General features: G+C 42.0%; 1 protein-coding gene across 2 annotated transcripts in view; it reads left to right on the plus strand.

The window, feature by feature from the left end:
- Positions 1-19,598, plus strand: part of itgb8 (integrin, beta 8) — a 117,566-nt gene that overhangs the window by 10,670 nt on the left and 87,298 nt on the right. For both annotated transcript variants that reach the window (XM_078538863.1, XM_078538862.1), the window contains exons 4-6: positions 455-701; positions 2,710-2,875; positions 13,063-13,221. In XM_078538863.1, the coding sequence (XP_078394989.1) occupies positions 455-701; positions 2,710-2,875; positions 13,063-13,221 (572 nt within the window). The remainder of the gene's footprint in view (positions 1-454; positions 702-2,709; positions 2,876-13,062; positions 13,222-19,598) is intronic.

Here is a 19,598-nt window from a genome sequence, read left to right on the forward strand (position 1 = left end):
TAGGCTGTCAGACCAGGGGGAAAAGAATTGCTTGAATAGTGACCTTAACGGTATAGATTAGGTCAACAACTAAACATTACAACTATATACTCCAGTCCTCAGGCTACCTCTGGGAAATATGTTAGATCTACTATTGCTATAGATTTACAAATGTTAAGGATAATTCCTCCATGAATGTGCATAAAATTGAAATTCTGGTAGAAATGTGACTGTAAATTCCTATGGTTTATCTCTTTCTCTCTCACATTAATCTAGATACTATATATAATATATCGTTCAGTTCTATCAGAACAGAAAAAAATTAATTATTTTCAAATTCCAGATACTAAATGTGCATTTCCAGAATTTGTTCTTCTTTCAGATTTCCAGCATTTGCAACTTTTTCATTTTCACTCACAAAGATCCTCTGTATGCCAAATGATAACTGCTGTTTTTCATACCTTCTGTCAAACAGGCAGTGAGGCAAACTTTGTAGTGAAAGTTCGGCAACTGAACAACTATCCGGTGGACCTCTATCATTTGGTTGACACATCAGCATCAATGGTGGTTAATTTGGAAAGTTTACACTCCATGGGACATTCCTTATCACAGAGGATGGCTAAATATTCCAGTGATTTCCGATTTGGGTTTGGGTCATTTGTTGATAAGCCAGTGTCGCCATTTATTAACATTCAACCAGACAAACTTATTAATCCATGCAGGTAATAATTGCTGACAGTTATGTGTTCAATATCATTTTTGTTTATTATCATAATGTCTATTTTATTGAAACAAAAACAAAAATTGCTGGAAAAACTCAGCAGGTCTGGCAGCATCTGTGGAGAGAAAGACAGAGTTAACGTTTCAAGTCTGTATGACTCTTCTTCAGAGCTGAAGGGATGTAGAAATGTGGTGAAATATATACTGTTTAAGGGGGGCGAAACAGGTGAAGCTGGATAGAAGGCCAGCAATAGGTGGAGGCAAAGGAGAGATTGCAAAAGATGTCATAAACAAAAGGTTGAAGGGTTGTTAATAGTGGTGGTTGTGGCTAAACGGGGTGCTAATAGTGACATTAAGAGTGGAAAGCAGAGTGCGATAATGGCCGGACCAGGCTAAGCCCTCTGGAAAGTGACTGATGGCCCTAGCGGTGGTGAGAAAAAAGATCGTAAAGGCTAAAAACTGGGGATAAAACAATGAATAAAATGGAAATAACAAAAATAATATTGAAAATAAGTGGGGAAAAAATAAATAAAATAAAAATTAAAAAATAAAAATGAATAAGAAAAAAGGCAGGGATAAGAAAGAGGTGGGGATGGAGGCGAGAGTTCATGGTCTGAAGTTGTTGAACTCAGTGTTAAGTCCGGAAGGCTGTAAAGTGCCTAGTCGGAAGATGAGGTGCTGTTCTTCCAGTTTGCATTGAGCTTCACTGGAACATTGCAGCAGGCCAAGGATGGACATGTGGGCATGAGAGCAGGATGATGTGTTGAAATGGCAAACGACAGGAAGGTCTGGGTCACGCTAGCGGGCAGACCGAAGGTGTTCCACAAAGCGGTCCCCCAGTCTGCGTTTGGTCTCTCCAATGTAGAGGAGACTGCATTAGGAGCAGCAAATGCAGTAGACCAAATTGAAGGAGGTGCAAGTGAAGCGCTGCATCACTTGAAAGGTGTGTTTGGGGCCTTGGATGGTGAGGAGGGGTGAAGTAAAGGGGCAGATGTTGCACCTTCTGCGATTGCATGGGAAGGTGCCATGGGAGGGGGTTGAGGTGTTGGGGGTGATGGAGGAGTGGACCAGTAGTGTCCCGGAGGGAACGGTCCCTGCGGAATGCCAACAGGAGGGTGAAGGGAAGATGTGTTTGGGGGTGGTATCATGCTGGAGTTGGCGGATATGTCAGAGGATGGTCCTTTGAATGTGGAGGCTGGCGGGGTGAAAAGTGAGGACAAGGGGGACCCCATTATGGTCCTGGGAGGGAGAGGAAGGTGTGAGGGCAGAGGCGCAGCAGATGGGTCGGACACGGTCGAGGGCCCTGTCAACCACAATGGGTGGGAAACCTCGGTTAAGGAAGAAGGAAGACATGTCAGAAGCACTGTTTTGGAAAGTGGCATCTTCGGAACAGACACAATGGAGGCGAAGGAACTGAGAGAATGGGATGGAGTCCTTACAGGAAGCAAGGTGTGAGGAGCTGTAGTCGAGGTAGCTGTGGGAGTCGATGGGCTTGTAATGAATATTGTTGGAAAGTCTATCACCAGAAATTGAGGCAGAGAGGTCAAGGAAGGGAAGGGAAGTGTCAGAGATGGACCATCTGAAAGTGATGGATGGGTGGAAATTGGTAGCAAAATTAATAAATTTTTCCAGTTCCAGACGAGAGCATGAAGCGGCACTGAGACAGTCACCAATGTACCGATAAAGGAGTTATGGGAGGGGGCCTGAGTAGGACTGGAACAAGGAATGTTCCACTGACCCCATAAAGAGACAGGTATAACTGAGGCCCATGCGGATACCCATAGCCACACCTTTTATTTGAATGAAGTGAGACAAGTTTGAGGAGAAAATGTTCAGTGAGTGAACAAGTTCAGCCAGACAGAGGAGAGTGGCGGTGGATGGGGATTGTTCAGGCCTCTGCTCAAGGAAGAATCGGAGAGCGCTGAGACCATCCTGGTGGGGCGTGGAGGTGTAGAGGGATTGGACGTCCATAGTGAATCTTTTTATTTATTGAATCTTCTTTCAATGCAGTATTTACGAAACATCCTGTCTGCCAGCACATGGGTTCGTGCATGTGTTATCTATGACTGATAATGTAACTGAATTCAGAGATGCAGTGGAGAAACAAAGAATTTCTGGAAATGAGGACACACCCGAGGGAGGGTTGGATGCGTTGCTCCAAGTTGCAGTTTGTGAGGTGAGTTTTGTTGTACTGAACCAACAAACTAATATTAAAGCATTTTGTTTTGCCAAAGAAACTCGGGTATAGCTAATATAAGGAACCAGTTTACATTCAGTTACGTGTAATAAATGAACTTTCATTCGTTTCATCCTGACATTCATTCAGATAAGCCTCCCGGTAATTACACTGGAAACCACCTAAACATGAATTTCATTGAAGCATTCAGTAACCACATACAAGGTTACAATTGTTCCAAGGACATGGAGCTAAATGGATTTTGTTTTAAATTTTGTTGCTGAATTGCTCAAATTGAATCATGTTACTGCATAGACTTTAACCAAGACAACACTGTTTACTTGTTTTTATTTGATCCTTTTTTACAGTTCTTTCCAGCTACATTGTTCCAGTACTTTAGTCTGAATCTAATGTGTTCTTTTTCTTCCAGCAGTAGTATTAATGTCTGGTGAGCTGTTTAGGATTTCTTGGCCTGAAAATTATTTTTTGTTTGGCGTATTGGGTATGAACACTCAATGTGTTCTTAAACATAAACAGGCTAGAACCTCCATTAAAAGATAAAAAAATGTTATCTGCTGTAAATGTTTGTAAGCTAAGATTACAAATAGCGTTTTCTAGTGCCTTGAGCCTTAGATGTAGCCCATCATCTCTTAATTTTATTCTTTCCTTTTTGGAGCATTACCATAGGATCATAAGGGGAGATTGGAAGGAAAAGGTGATGCAATGCACTTGGCCTCATGCCCAGGAAAATTTTCCTGATAAGAGTTTTATAGCATAGAAGGAGACCATTCAGCCCATCTCAATAAGACCTTATAAAGACCTATCCCATAATCCCATCTGCTTGTCCTTTCCCTACAATCTTTCACATTTTCCTTTTTAGATAGTTATCCAGCTTTTAAAAACTATTTGGAGTCTACTTCCAGAATTGTTGCCAGATCCTATCATGGGAGAAATTTCACCTATCCTCTCTCTCTCGTTCTTTTGGTGATAATCTTTGATTTATGCTCTCTGCTTACTGACTCAATGACCTTTGAATAACTTCTCTCTATTTACCTATTGAAAAATTTGAACACCTGTATGGGAGTTCTTAACAATCTTTTTTCTAATGGAAATTCTCTGCCTTTTCTTGTCTGTGTGAGTAAAACATTTCATCCCTGGAGCAATCACTTCTCTGCCTCCCCCATGACCTTTTCATTCCTCCTCAAGTACAGTGCCCAAAATGAGAAACTATTTGACAATAGTTTGTATACATAATGCATTACCCCTTTCATTTTGAACTCTATATCCCTACCTATAAAAAAATATACACAGTATTGTTATCTTGTTCTGAGTTTTAGATACTTTGTTCCTCTATTTATTTCAAAGTTTTACTGTTTAGTGTATATTGAACTTCCACATTCTTCCTTCCAAATGTGTCAAGTTTCTCTACATTGAATAAATAAACCCCAGATGAAGTATAATCTACTAACCTGTCTATGCCCACCTCAAGTTGTTTACAGATTGCAATTAATTAAAAAAACGTATATACTGTGGTAGCTGTTTCTTGGATTTCCCCCTACCCTTCCTTATTTCACTTAGTTTTTGGAACTAAATTCATCATTTATTGCTGAACTAAAAATATGTGTATCTAGGATAACACTCCTAAACATATTGTATAGAAGCCCCTCTTTGTAACTCATATTACTCTTACCCCAGTTTGTCTTTGGATAACTAGATTCACCCATTGCATGATCCTGTTCTTTTCGCTAATTTCTCTATGTATTTCTTCCTCCATCTCCTTTCCACTGTTTGATGGCCTATGATGTTTTCCAAATAGAGTAACAGCTCCCTTATTACTTCTTTTGTCTTGCCAAATAAATTCAACTTTGATGCTACTCCCTATATCTTACCTATATCCTGGTGAAGAGCGTTGGCACAATCACACAGCTTTACTTGACGCCTGTCCGGATATGTAAGGGCTTGGTCTCCAATCCATTGCAAAGGATTGTTATTGTCATGCCATCATGCAGGTGTTGCAGGAAAGTAACAAATTTTGTTGGACATCCAAGGATTTGCAAAGGGGTTTTGCTCTTGATGGAGTCAAAGGCCTTTGACAGAACAATAAAGGCTATGCAGAGCACTTTGTGTTGTTCCAGATATTTTGCTTGGATTTGTCAAGCTTCAAAGATCATTTCTGTGATTCCCCTGGATGGCTGGAAACAATATTGAGTCTCTAAAAGCAGGTCTTTGCTCGCAGGTAGGAGGCAGTACAGAAAGATTTTGTGTGAGAATCTTCCCCACAGTGGACAAAAGGGATATGCCTCTATAATCCCCAATTTATCACCCTGATTTATCACCCTTCTTGAAAAGTGAAACAGTGATGACATTGCAGAAGTTGGGAGGTCATACCTCTTCTCAGATTTTTGTGAAAAGGTTTGAGAGTTTGAGTGAGAGTTTATGACCACCAGTTTTATAAATCGCTGCAGGAATGTTGCCCAGACCACATGCCTTGTTATTCTTCATTTGTTGGATAGCCTTTTAAATCTCAAAGTACTGGCAGCATACCCAAATTTGATCTCTCAAGCTGTTGAGGAACTGTTTTGATGATTTTGTCTGATACTGTTGACTCCTGATTTGAGAAGATTCTGGTGGTGCTCCTTCAACTTCTTGTTAGCTGCAGTGTCTTTGAGAAGAGCTTTGGCATCTTCAACTTGGAGGGGGGATAGGGAACTTTTGTCCCCTGCCCATAGATGGTCTTGGCCTGGAAGAAGCTGTACATGACACGCAGGTCTGCGTAGCATGGATTTCATTGGCCTTCTCTACCCACCACATACCCCCGATGACATGTTTCATCCTTTAATGCTTTGAGCAAGGCTGTGTGATTGTGCCAACCCTCTGTGCTACCTACCTCGGCCTGGTCAAAGAACTCATTTGTGATCAACTTCCACAAGGGGCCATGATTAAGTTTTGACTCGACAGGACACTTTTCAACCTCCTCAGGCTGAGAGCCAAGAGTAAGGTTATTCTCCAGCATATCCACGATGTACAATATGCTGATGACTACGCAGCTGGGGCCCACACTGCAGGCAACTTTCAGACCACATTCAACCTTTTCAACTCCATATACGAAAGGGTCGGTCTCTCACTCAATATCAGGAAAACCAAAATCCTCCACCAGGGACAAGTACCGAGACAAGTACCTACCTCTCCAGCTATTGTTATTGATGGGGAGACTTTAGGAGTCATTGAACAATTCCCATATCTCAGCAGCTTTCTCAAAAGGTCACCATTGAAGAGGAGATCCAGCACAGAATCAGCTGTACCAGCACAGGCTTCCAAAAATTGCATAACCAGGCCTTCATCTCCATAAGAGGACAAAGGCATTAGTCTACAATGCTGTTGTAGTCACAACTTTTCAATATGGAATTGAGACTTGGGTCACCTATTAAGGCACCCCTGGACACTGGAAAATTTCCACCAGCGTTGTTTTGCAGGATACAAAAAGTTAGGTGGGAAGACGGGTTAATAAACTGCAGCATCCTCACTGAAGCTAATTCCTCCAGCATCGCAACCATGATCATGTGAAATCAGCTCCACTGGTCTGGACACTGCATACCAAATGATCAGCTTCTGAAGCAGTTCCTCTTTTCACAACTTATGGATGGTACTTGAACACAAGGAGGGTTAAAAAAAGTTGTTTCATGGATACCCTGAAGGCATCATTGAAAAGGGGACAGATTGACATCAGTGCGTGGGGGGATCTTGCTGCAAACATGTGGCACGTTCCATCCAGAAAACTGCAACACAGTCAGAACCTGACCGCATAAACTCTGCTGCAGAGAGACAATGGAAGTGGAAGGAGAGAGAGCAGAACCCTGGCTTAGGAACGCCCCTTCCTCAATGTAACTCTTGACCTAAGACCTGTGGCTACAAGATTGGCCTGGTGAGTTACCTGAGGATGCAAATTGTGAAGCCTGGAAGACATCATCCCCGTTTTGAGGGTTTGATACTGACATCCTAGTGCTGTAATGAAATCTCGAATACCACTAGCCCACTTTTTTTTTTCCTCCATCTAGTCCTCATGATTATATTGTAACCTGGAATATTTAACTCCCAATTCTGTGCTAGCCTAAGCTATTTGTCTGTTTGTTGCAATTGTATTCCCTTCCCATAGAAATTTATGTTCCCAGTGAGGTCCATGGTCCCAACTTTGTTTAGACAAACCCCCATTCATTCTGTGTAGATCACTCCTATGCCAGGACTGGTTTGCCTGGCTTGGGAATAGGAACTTTCCCTCCTGCACCATTTATCCAGCCATTGCCATGCATGTTTTTTCACTGATTAAAAAAACAATCCATTACACTCAAGATAATTTGCTTGTCCTATTTAGAAGATCTGTTGGGACAATCCAATTCCCTTACCTGCTCTCAGAAATTGAAGGAAATCAAAGAGCTGTTAAATTTTCTGCTTCAGGAAGTAGGACGGAAACATATTTGATCACCTAATGACTTTTTTTTCCGGAGAAACCCTTCTGGAAGTGGACTTTCAATGTTGGCCTGCTCCCCATACTACAGAAACTGTTCCACTTACAACTGTCCCAGTTTAGAAGAATATAATTGACCAAAAAAAATCTACATGTGCATTATTAAATGTATTGCTTCGGCAGATTTTTTTGGTACTGTTATCTCTCCCAGTGGCTGGGGAGGTTCACACAAGCCAGTTGTGCCAAATCCAGTTTATTGCTTTTAAAGATATTTAGGAGGACTTCACTGACTTAATATATTGGCACGTTTTTTGGCTTTCTTTTTTCGACACCGTGGCTGAAAATCACCTCTGAGAGCAGTAATTCCTCTGTTTGTGTTAGGATTTTCTAGCTGACAGCAGCATTATTACAAAGGGAAAATTGTTAATACACATAGCATGCAAGGCTGGCTATGTTTAAAATCGAAATATACAGAATAGATTAATGGTCACGGAATTCTGAGCACGTGAGCTGCAAACATAACCACATTATGCTCCAGTACCTGTGATCTTTTACATTGGCTCCAAAGTCACTTTGCCCAGCACAGTCCCAACACACAAAACTGGCCATGCCCCCACATCTCAAAGTTGACTTTCCACTAATTATGTTCTCTTGGTGCAGGTGGGAGGGGGGGGTGGTGGGGTGGTTGGTGGTCATCAAAATGCACCCAGATTCTCTCACTCAAAGGTACCTGTAGCCACATGAAACCAGCTTCAGTCACTGACAAACAGTCAATCGAAACCATTGGCTCAGGTCTTTCTCATGCTGCAGCAATTAGTTTAAATTCAGTCAGTTAATCTGCCTTTGTAGAAAAGACCTGTGACCAACAGGCAAATGAATTCACAGGTATGTCTTGCTCTGGTGCATAAATGTCAAGTCGTTAATTGAAGATTGTTCAACTCACTGCTAGTCATACAAGAGAAAAGTGTGCTGAGCTTGTAACCTCCAGCCGCCTTCTGAAAAAAAGGATTTGTTTCTCTCTTGTCTTTGATACAAGCACCTCTAGGCCCCATCAACTCTGTTCCAGTCGTAAACGATTACGGTGTGTGATTGGAGGTTTTACATTTGGGCTTATGCTAATTGTTTTATGTAGAACCTTCAGCATAACTTCATCTCTGCAACACTGGTGCCATATCCAGCACATTTTTGGTTCGTTTTACAGATAAGGCCCCAGTCCGAAGTGATTTTGGCTATCAGTTTTCCTCTGGTGAAACTAATCTGCATTACAACAGTGTTAAAATAGGAGGACAAAACCATCAGCTCTCAAAAAGAGTCATGCAATTTAAGATATAAATTGTCCGTTTGCTTCCTTGGAAAGGCTATAAGGATAGCCAGTGTGAGACACAGAAATATCACTGTAGTGCAGCATAACTGCTACCCTGAGCTTGAAGTTGAGACATGTTGTGAATGTTTTTCACTTCTACAAACTGGAATGTTAATGTTAGTATGTTTTATTTATTTAATATCAACAAATACAAATGTTACTTAAGATTTATACTTGATGTTTGTTCAGTAGGAATGAAGTAGTTTATTGTCACCCAATCAGATCTTGCCTGTAATAATATTTAATTTGTAGCTTTTAAATGGTTCATCAGCTATTTAACTCTTCAAATAACAGTCAAGACTGTAAATCTAACTCTGTAGGGTAGAAAATTGTTTAAGCACAACAAACCATTTGTGTTATGCCCCACATGGTTGTTTCTGGATTTGGAAGGATGTGAAATAAACCTTTGAAACCCTCCAAGCAGGTTTCCACCCTTGCCGCAGGACTGAAACAGCTCTTATCAAATTCACAAATGACCGTGACAAAAGGCAAACTATCTCTCCTCATCCTTCTTGACCTGTCTTCAACCTTTGACACAGAATCACACAGTGCAGAAGAGGCCCTTCGGCCCATCGAGTCTGCACCGACACATGAGTAACACCTGACCTATCTACTTAACCCCATTTACCAGCACTTGGCCCACAGCCTTGAATGTTATGACGTGCCAAGAGCTCATCCAGGTACTTTTTAAAGGATGTGAGGCAACCCACCACCCTCCCAGGCAGTGCATTCCAGGCCGTCACCACCCTCTGGGTAAAAAGGTTCTTCCTCACATCCCCCCACCACCACTCCAAACCTCCTGCCCCTCACCTTGAACTTATGCCCCCTTGTAACTGACCCTTCAACTAAGGGGAACAGCTGCTCCCTATCCACCCTGTCCATGCCCCTCATAATTTTGTACACCTCGAGCAGGTCGCTCCTCAGTCTTCTCTGCTCCAACGAAAACAACCCAAGTCTATCCACAGTTGATCACACTGTCAATGGCTTCTCCTCCCATTCCCACAGTTACCTTTGGTGTCCCCTGAAAATCTATCTATGGTCTTTTCCTATTTCTCATTTACGTGCTGCCCTTTGTGAACAACATCTGAAAACGCAGCATCAGTTTCCACATGTACAGTAACAACAACCAGCTATACCTTAGCACCACCTCTCTCATGCTCTCCACTGTCTCTAAATTGTCAGACTACTTATGCAATGTCCTGTACTGAATGAGCTGAAATTTCCTCCAATTAAATATTGAGAATATTAAAACAGTTTCACTATCACCCCGCTCCTTCGCTACTTCATCTCACTCCCTGGCAATAGCCTGAGGCTAAACCCGACTGTTCGCAAACCCAGTGTCATTTTGACCCCAAGCTGAGCTTTCAGCCACATATTTGTGCCATCACTAAGGTGACCTAATTTCACCAGTGTAACATTGCTTGTCTCTGCCCTGCCACAGCTCTTCTGCTGCTGAAACCCTCATTCATGCCTTTGTTACTTCCAAGACTTGACTATTCAAGTACACTCCTGGCTGGCCTCCCACATTCTATCCTGCATAAAAAACAAAAAACTGCAGATGCTGGAAATCCAAAACAAAAACAGAAATACCTGGAAAAACTCAGCAGGTCTGGCAGCATCGGCGGAGAAGAACAAAGTTGATGTTTTGAGTCCTCATGACCCTTCAACAGAACTAAGTAAAAATAGGAGAGGGGTGAAATATAAGCTGGTTTAAGGTGGGGGTGGGGGGGGTGGGGTGGGGGGAGAGAAGTGGGGTAGGTGGGGTGTGGTTGTAGGGACAAGCAAGCAGTGATAGGAGCAGATAACCAAAAGATGTCACAGACAAAAGTACAAAGAGGTGTTGAAGGTGGTGATATTATCTAAAAGAATGTGCTAATTAAGAATGGATAGCAGGACACGCAAGGTACAGATAGCTCTAGTGGGGGTGGGGTGAAATAAGACTAAAAGGGCATAAAAGGTATAGATTAAAAGGGCATAAAAATTATTAAATAAAATAAAAATAAATAAAAGTTATTTTTACATCTATACCTTTTATGCCCTTTTAGTCTTATTTCACCCCACCCCCACTAGAGCTATCTGTACCTTGCGTGTCCTGCTATCCATTCTTAATTAGCACATTCTTTTAGATAATATCACCACCTTCAACACCTCTTTGTTCTTTTGTCTGTGACATCTTTTGGTTATCTGCTCCTACCACTGCTTGCTTGTCCCTACAACCACCTCCCGCCCCCCCCCCCACCCCACTTCTCTCCCCCCACCTCCCCCCCTCCCACCTTAAACCAGCTTATATTTCACCCCTCTCCTATTTTTACTTAGTTCTGTTGAAGGGTCATGAGGACTCGAAACATCAACTTTGTTCTTCTCTGCCGATGCTGCCAGACCTGCTGAGTTTTTCCAGGTATTTCTGTTTTTGTTTTCTATCCTGCATAAACTTGAAGTCATCCAAACCCTGCTGGCTATTATTCTAACTTACACCAAACCCTGTTCACCTATTCCCCCCCCCACCTCTGCTTGCTGATCTATACTGGCTCCCAGTAGTGCAACATCTTGATTTTAAAAATTTCACCCTTGTTTTCAAATCCCTCCATGGCTTTGCCTCTCCCTTTCTCTGTAAGTTCCTCAAGCCCCACAACCCTCTGAGACATTTGCACTCGTCTAATTCCAACCTGAGGTGTCAGCTGTGGCTCAGTTGGTAGCACTCTTGCCTCTGAGTCAGAAGGTTATGGGCTCAAGTCCCGCTCCAGGACTTGAGTACAAAAAATCAATAGTGACACTTATTGAGGGAGTGCTGCACTGTCGGAGGTTCTGTCTTTCAGATGAGATGGTAAACAGAGACCCATTTGCCCTCTCAGGTGGGCATAAAAGATCCTACGGCACTATTTCAAAGAAGATCAAGGAAGTTATCCCTGGAGTCCTGGCCAATATTTATCCCTCACAACATCACACACACAAACCAAAAAAAATCTGAGCATTGTGGCATTGTAGGAGCTTGCTGTGCAAAAATTGGGACTGCCTTTCTTACATTACAATTGTGACTACACTTAAAGTATTTCATTGACTGTAAAATGCTTTGAGACATCTGGTGGTTGTGAAAGGTGCTTTACAAATTCACGCCTTTTATTCTCTTGACGTTCCCCAATTTTAATCACTTCGCCATTGAGGTTGTGCCTTCAGCAGCCTAGGCCCTAAGCTCTGCAATTCCCTCCTTAAACCTCTCCACTTCTCTAGCCTCTTTTTTAAACATGCTTTTGATCATCCGATGTCATATCTCTTCTTATGGCTTGATGTCAAATTTTGTTTGACAATGCCTCTGTGTAGTGTCTCGGATTAAGGTACTATATAAATACAAGTTATTGTTGATTTATGGATTCGGAAATAAAACTGAAGTAGTTGACCTTTTGTATCTCATCTCCCTCAATTTTGAAATCAGAAACAAAAAAAGATTAAATGTTAAAATTGCATCAGCTGCTGTGTAGTTTGTATCGGAAATTATATTCTGCTTATCATTTTGGTGAGTTCCAGCCTTCTTCCTACTTATATCTTGCACAGTTGGAAAAATTATTTGATTTCCCATGAGGAAGTATGAAACGTACAATTGAGTTTCTCAATAGTTAATCTGTTTAACGTGCCCCTGAATTCGATGCTGTTCAGCTGATGAAAGTGTCAATCATTGGTGGGTTGGTGTTTTATTTTGAGCTGTATACGTGTTAGAAGCTCTTCCCCACCAGTTGAAGCATGGAAGCAATTAAGGTAACAATTGCACCAAAGTCCATATTGAACAGATTTTCTAACAGAGTTTAGTTGTTCCCTCCAGCTTAGTGAGTGAGCTGATTCTTGCCGAGTTTTAATTTCTTTGATTAGGAAACTGATGTATAATGCTCTGCAAAGCTCATTTATAAGACTTACAGGTCTTTATAAGCAATTGTAAGCTTTAAAAAAAAAATGAACAAAAGGGTAGCACAGAAAGGGAAATGTTTGAGATTTCAGCTTATCTCTGTCTTCCAGGCCAATCTCTGCCATTGTTGCCATTAAATGATAGCAGAAAATACCCTTCATTTTTGTGGCAGATTTGAGATAGCTTTATTCTGTATCTAAACTATGCTGTCTGTCTCTGTTGTTGGAATGCTTCATCCTAATACTGGGTGCAAAAATGTTTTATTCCCAAGCTTTCAAATCATTATGGAAAAAATAATTTACACAATGGGATGTGGTTTTGTGTTGTTACCACTTTTTGCCCCTAGATTCAAGTTCAGTTTCAGTCTGAGAGTTCTGTGACGGATGAGGCCACATTACAATGTAATGTATACAAATGGTTTCTGTGTACTTCTTGGTTTATTCAATTTGGCCTTTTCTTTGCTTTAGAGTCAAATAGGATGGCGTAAAGAAGCAAAACATTTGCTGCTGCTGATAACTGATCAGCTATCTCACTTGGCGCTTGACAGCAAATTGGGCGGTATTGTCCTGCCTAATGATGGGAACTGCCACCTAAAGGACAATATGTACACTCATTCAACTATTATGGTAAGATAACTTGAGTACCTCTTATTGCTTTAGCCTGACAAAGCAAGAATATAGCATGGTGCATTTAAGAAATGCATGTAGAAGATTCCCTTCCTCTCCCAACACTGTATTTTAGGAGCAGTAATATAAAAGTGCCTACTTTTCTGCATTTAAGTGAGGGAAAGCATTTGTGTTTTTTTTTGAGGAGCATGGCCAGACGTCACTAGTACTAAAGCCTTAACTTGGGGGAATTGGGTATTGAACTGTATTGGAACATTTTATTTTCGCCTCAGGGAACTGGATCTGAATTCAGTCCAACTTGATAAGGTAAAATTTATTTTGTTGGTTGTAAGTGCCCTGTATAAAATGGTTTGAACAGTTTCAGCCCAGTTGCTGGAGGATGAATTACTGCAGGAAAAACTACAGGAAAAATGGCCCTAAATTACCTGGATCTCACTTATGCAGAGATTACACTGAAATTTGTGCTGGTTTCTGCCCAATACTTAGGGTGGCCAGCACTGGAGGCTGCCAAAACCGAACATTTTTCTGCCCCACATTGGCTGATGTCAACACACACACTTGTGATGTCATCATGTAGAAGCGTAACACTATCTCATTCTGAGATCCCACTCCTTTAGGAAATACCATGCGTTAATGGGTTAGGGGGAGTGGCGGGGTTGTGGTGGGGTGGAGAGGGTGATTGGGTGCGAAAAAAGTAACAAAACATATATGAATCTTGCGCGTTGTTTTATCAAGGCTGCTGCCATTGGGAAAAGAAAGCCAAAGGGTCCCTGCTGGTGCTTCAGTAAGATAAGCAGACTATGGATCACAATATCAGATGTGAAGTCATCCAGTCCTGGACAGTGGCCAGACAGGCTAAAAACCGGACTGCCCAGTACAAAGCTGGAATCTGGCTGCCTCAGCTGTGTTACCAATTGAAACTAACACTGAAATTTCCTGCAGCGTTTATTTGCCCATGGCAGACCTTAATAACCAACATAAAATAAGTGCCAATACAGCACCATCAGTAAGGGTAATAATGAGTGGGTTGCTTTCTCTGTCATGGCACCTTACTCTAAGGGCCACATTTTCACGGAGCCTGACTGCTTTCAGAGGCCTTTAAAAATGGTAGACGGAACCCAACTCTGGGATTTCCATGCCCCCTCCCCCTTCCCAGCACTGGCAATTTTCATCAAATATTCATAATAAGGCTATCTTGAGAAAGAGATGCCTGGCTGGCTGTCTGTTTCTGTTGATCCAGTTCATAGATCACCTCATTGTGAATGCCTGGCTGAGCTCCAAGACTCAGTAGTGGATTAGCTCGCCAGGGGTCTGTATTCACAGGTGGAAGTGGAGTGTTTGCTTTGATTTATTGACATATTTATGAGGTTATCATTTATTATGTCCTTGAAATGTTTCTTTCAATGTCTTTTATGTTTATTTGGACGAGGTTAAGAGGTGTGAAGTGAGGTAAAGCTTCTATTATTGATACTATCATAGCTCTGCCTGATTGACACTTTTATAGAGTTGTAAGAGCAGGAGTTTTTTCAAAACAGGTTTTGAATGAGTTTTTTTAAACTGCTTTTCAAGACTTGCCATTGTTATTATATCACTTATTGGCTCTATAGTGCAACTGGTTGAGTGGGTATGGAGGATGCAAGGGGACCATGGAAAGGGCTTGAAGGGCATGGAAAGAGAATGGAGGGAACATGAGGGACATGGGGAGTGTGTGGGGGATTTGAGGGGGTCTGAGGGAGTGGAGGACAAGGGCTAGAGGGCCTAACAGCCTTTTAATACAATGGGCCTAAATCCCAGAGAACTGGGGTCGACTTTCTAACTAGCCTGCCTCTGCACTCGCTCGCCTCAAGGCTAATTCCGAGCTGCTTCCAGGATCAGTGGACCCGACTTGATTCTGCCCACCTCCCCAAAGTGAAAGTGGTGTGTGCGGAGGCCATTTATATAGAGATAGATCTGCCTACTCGGGAAATTTCCTGCCTTGATGGCGAAAATCTGGCCCTTGTTTCTTGGCTGTGCTGGTCTTCTTCCTTTCATGTTATTCTGCAGAGCAGGGATATGCTTATTGGGAAGACCATTCCAGTGACTTAGTACTTTTGAACACATTGGCGAAAAAGTGAGGGAGACCAAAAAGTTTCAGTTGCACAGCACTTTTTTATTAACTATATTGCAAATCTTTATAAGCAAAATTCAAACAAATCACAAAGAAGATTGACATCAAACTCCAGAAAACTCTGTTGCGCTGCTGTCAAATGACTATGGACTGTGCTGTATGTAGATTTTGGGGTGTAACCTAGCACATTATTTGCTTAAATTTAGGAAAGTCATGCGAGCTGTTCTTTTGCATGATGTGGAGCTACATAAATGAACAGCAAGAGTTCAACAAATATATCTCAGAAGCAATGCAAATGATTGAGGGAATTCGTGCAGCAATGTTTCAGCGTTAAACTGGTAGAATTTGGTTATGTGTGTATTTCCTCTGATAAAATAGGAAATGCCACTCTTGTGCCATAGTTATTTTGAAACCTTCTGGGAAATTCCAGATCAATGATTCAGCATTTAGATTCTTATCTGTGATTGTTTAATTTAGCCGACCACAGGAGCGCACATGGAGTTTGGAAAGTTACAGACTGAGGAGCATAGATTGGAGGCTGAGGGCCTGATGGAACAGCCTGAGGAGCACACTTTGGTACTTTAAATTCAGAATCAGCAACCAGTGAAAGGGGTAACATAAGACCCAAGAGATCACAAGCGTGTTGCACCTCTGAGTGGTGGAGGAGCAGTGCTAAGTGAGACACCGAAAGGCCACCGGAGGCACCATTATCAGAGTAAGCAGGAACAGCAAAATGTCCCTGTAATGTAATTTGACCGTCCTCATGCCTTACTTCGCCTAATCAGCTGGCTGCCATGTGATCGTGGCCAGGCCTTACCTATCCACTTGGGAATCCCAACAATTTCCAGCTCTGCCAGTGGGAATTCCATTGCCTGGATTAAATTCTGCCCAAAGAATGACCTGAAATCCAGGTGATTTTACCTGGAAATGACAGGTGAAAACCAATCCTTTTCCCCAATTATTTGTAAAGGTCAGAAAGTCATCACCTTGGCAGAGTGTGCCTCTGTAAGCATCACTCCTTACCAGGAACATAAGTGTGAGTCAGCCCTTTTGAGTTGTAATTGCCAAAACTGCATTGAGATTTTGCACAGAACAAAAGTGCAAGTTGGTCAGTTGGACAATCTACAGCACAGAAGATAGTAACCTAGATTAGAATGTGACTAAGAAACCTGCAAACTTTATTAAACTATTTGGATGCGTAGTACACTAGTTAGATACATAGCCCTTAAGTGAATTTTCTCAGTTGCTGTTTTTCTTGGCTGATTTTGTTGTGAATGGTACTGCACCCAGTGATGTTGAGTTGTATAATCTGTGCAGTATGAATTACAGCATGGTTACTTATGTCCTTCAGTAGTGGGGAACTAGAAAGCAAATCTTTAAAAGCATTTAAAACTGTGTTCAACAGAGTGCAGGAAAAATATGTTCCACTAAAGGAAAGATAAAGTAAACATTAATGGGATTCTTCATGGATGAATAAGGACATAAAGGAACAGTTGAAGGTTAGGAAAGAGGCATCCATTAAGCACATAGATGGCAGAGGAGTGCATGATAAGAGAGAATACAATGAGGTTAGGAGAGAAGTCGAAAAAACAATTATGAATGTGAAAAGGAACTATAAAATGAAATTATCAAGGAACATAAAATAGTGAAATATTTTACAGGTACATCAGTAAGAAATGGAAGGCTGTGATTGGAATAAGACCATTAAGGTAGACAGGAAAATACCACAGGTCATGATAGAGAGATGGCAGAAATATGAGGTAATTATTTCGCATCAGTATTTACCAGGAAGGTAGTATTATTGGACCTGACATTGAATGATGAGATGAGCAATGAGATAAATGTATTTAAAATAAGAGGGATGTATTGAATAAACTAAACAAACTCAAAGAAGATAAAACAGCCGGCCCAGATGGATTGCACCCATGTAACTTAAAAGAATCTAGGGAAGAGATAGCAGAGGCATTACTACACATATTTAATAACCTCCCATATATGCTGGAGGATTGACTCTGGAATATGTTGAGCATTTCCCATACCTTGGCAGCCACCTCTCTCAAAAGGTCAGCATTGACAAGGAAATCCAACACCGGATCAGCTGTGTCAGCTCAGCCTTCTACAAATTATGGCGGTGAGTGTTTGGCAACAAAGGTATATGTACGAGTGTCAGACTTGACTCGGCAGTAGCAATCTTGCCTATGACTCAAGGCTATAGATTGAAGTTCTACTCCGGGACTTAGCACAAAATCTAGGCCGACACTATAATTCAGTATTGAGGAATGTGATGTTAAAGGTACAGTCTGTCAGATGAGATGTAAAACTGTTGCACTGCCCTCTTAAGGGGATATAAAAGATTCTATGGCATTTTTTTGAAATAAAGCAGGATATTTTTGCTTGTGTTCTAACACTTATAACCTGCTGTTGGATGAAAAATAAAGCTAGCTATGTTTTTGTTGTTTAGGGGAGCTTGCTGTGCAAAAACTGGCTGTCGCATTTTCCTACAATACAGGATTGGCAACAATTCAAATTACTCAATTGATTGTGAGGCATTTTGGTCAACATAAGGTGTACATATATCTCTCACTCTTCAGAGGAATGATTAAAAGCTGCCGTGGAGAGCGATCATATATTAATGTTTTGCTGAGAATTGGGATGAGTTCTTCCACTGAGCAAGGACAGTGAAGGCTGGTTATGCCCTAATATTCCTTTAGTCCTGTATTTTTATTGTTGGTGGTGTATGATAGATCTTCCAATGTTACAAGTGTGACACAGTTAACAAATTCTCGTGACAGTTGAGATTACTTTCAGGTAATATACTGTAAAATGTAATTTAATTGTATTCATTGATCCCTTATAGTGTTGCTTACAGGGTTAAGGAGCAAGTCTGGCTCTGTTTCAGGCCAAACCAGGTGTGGAGTAATTGCATCTAATTCAAGTCCAGAGTTGAGATGAAACATGAGGGTTTGTTGTGGATTGAAGTTCTTTTTTATTTGTTCATGGGATGTGGGCGTCACTGGCTAGGCCAGTGCCAATCCCTAATTGCCCTTGAGAAAGTGGTGGTGAGCTGCCTTCCTGAAATGCTGCAGTCCATGTGGCGTAGGGACACCCACAGTGTTGTTAGGGAGGGAGTCCCAAGATTTTGACCCAGCAACAGCGAAGGAACAAAGGTTTATTTCCAAATCAGGTTGGTGAGTGGCTTGGAGGAGAAATTCCAGGCGGTGGTGTTCCCACGTGTTGCTGCCACTGTCCTTCTAGATGGTAAATGTTGTGGGTATGGAGGTTGCTGCCTAAGGAGACTTGGTGAGTTTTTGCAGTACATCTTGTAGATGGTACACACTCCTGCTACTGTGTGTAGGTTGTGGAGGGAGTGAATGTTTGTGGATGTGGTGCCAATCAAGCAGGCTGCTTTGCCCTGGATGGTGTCAAGCTTCTTGAGTGTTTATGGAGCTGCACTCATCCAGGCAAGTGGAGAGTATTCCATCATACCCTTGACTTGTGCCTTGAAGATGGCGGACAGAGTTTGGGGAGTCGGGAGCTGAGTTACTTGTCGCATGATTCCTAGCCTCTGACCTGCTCTTGTAGCCACAGTATTTATGTGGCTAGTCCAGTTCAGTTTCTGGTCAATGGTAAACCCCAGAATGTTGATAGTGGGGGATTCAGTGACGGTAATATCATTTAATGTGAAGTGGCAATGTTTAGGTTTTCTCTTGTTGGAGATGGTCATTGCCTGGCACTTGTGTGGCATGAATGTTACTTGCCACTTGTTAGCCTAAGCCTGGATGTTGTCCAGGTCTTTCTGAATTTGGACATGGACTGCTTCATTATCTGAGGAATCGTGAATTGTGCTGAACATTGTGCAATCATCAGCGACCATCCCCACTCCTGACCTTATGATGGAAGGAAGGTAATTGATGAAGCAACTGAAGATGGTTGGGCCTAGGACACTACCCTGAGGAACTCCTGCAGTGATGTCCTGGAGCTGAGATGACCGACCTCCAACAACCGCAAGCATCTTCCTTTGTTCTAGGTATGACTCCAAGCAGTGGAGAATTTTCCCCCGAATCCCATTGACTCCAGTTTTGTTAGGGCTCCTTGATGCCACACATGGTCAAATGCAGCCTCAATGTCAAGGGCAGTCACTCTCGCCTCACCTCGGGAGTTCAGCTGTTTGTCCATGTTTGGACCAAGGCTCTATTGAGGTCAGGTGCTGAATGACCCTGGTGTAACCCAAACTGAGCGTCAGTGAGCAGGTTATTGCTCAGCAAGTGCC

The sequence above is a fragment of the Cetorhinus maximus genome, chromosome 3, assembly GCF_964194155.1.
Source record: "Cetorhinus maximus chromosome 3, sCetMax3.hap1.1, whole genome shotgun sequence".
NCBI classification, from domain to species: Eukaryota; Metazoa; Chordata; class Chondrichthyes; order Lamniformes; family Cetorhinidae; genus Cetorhinus; species Cetorhinus maximus.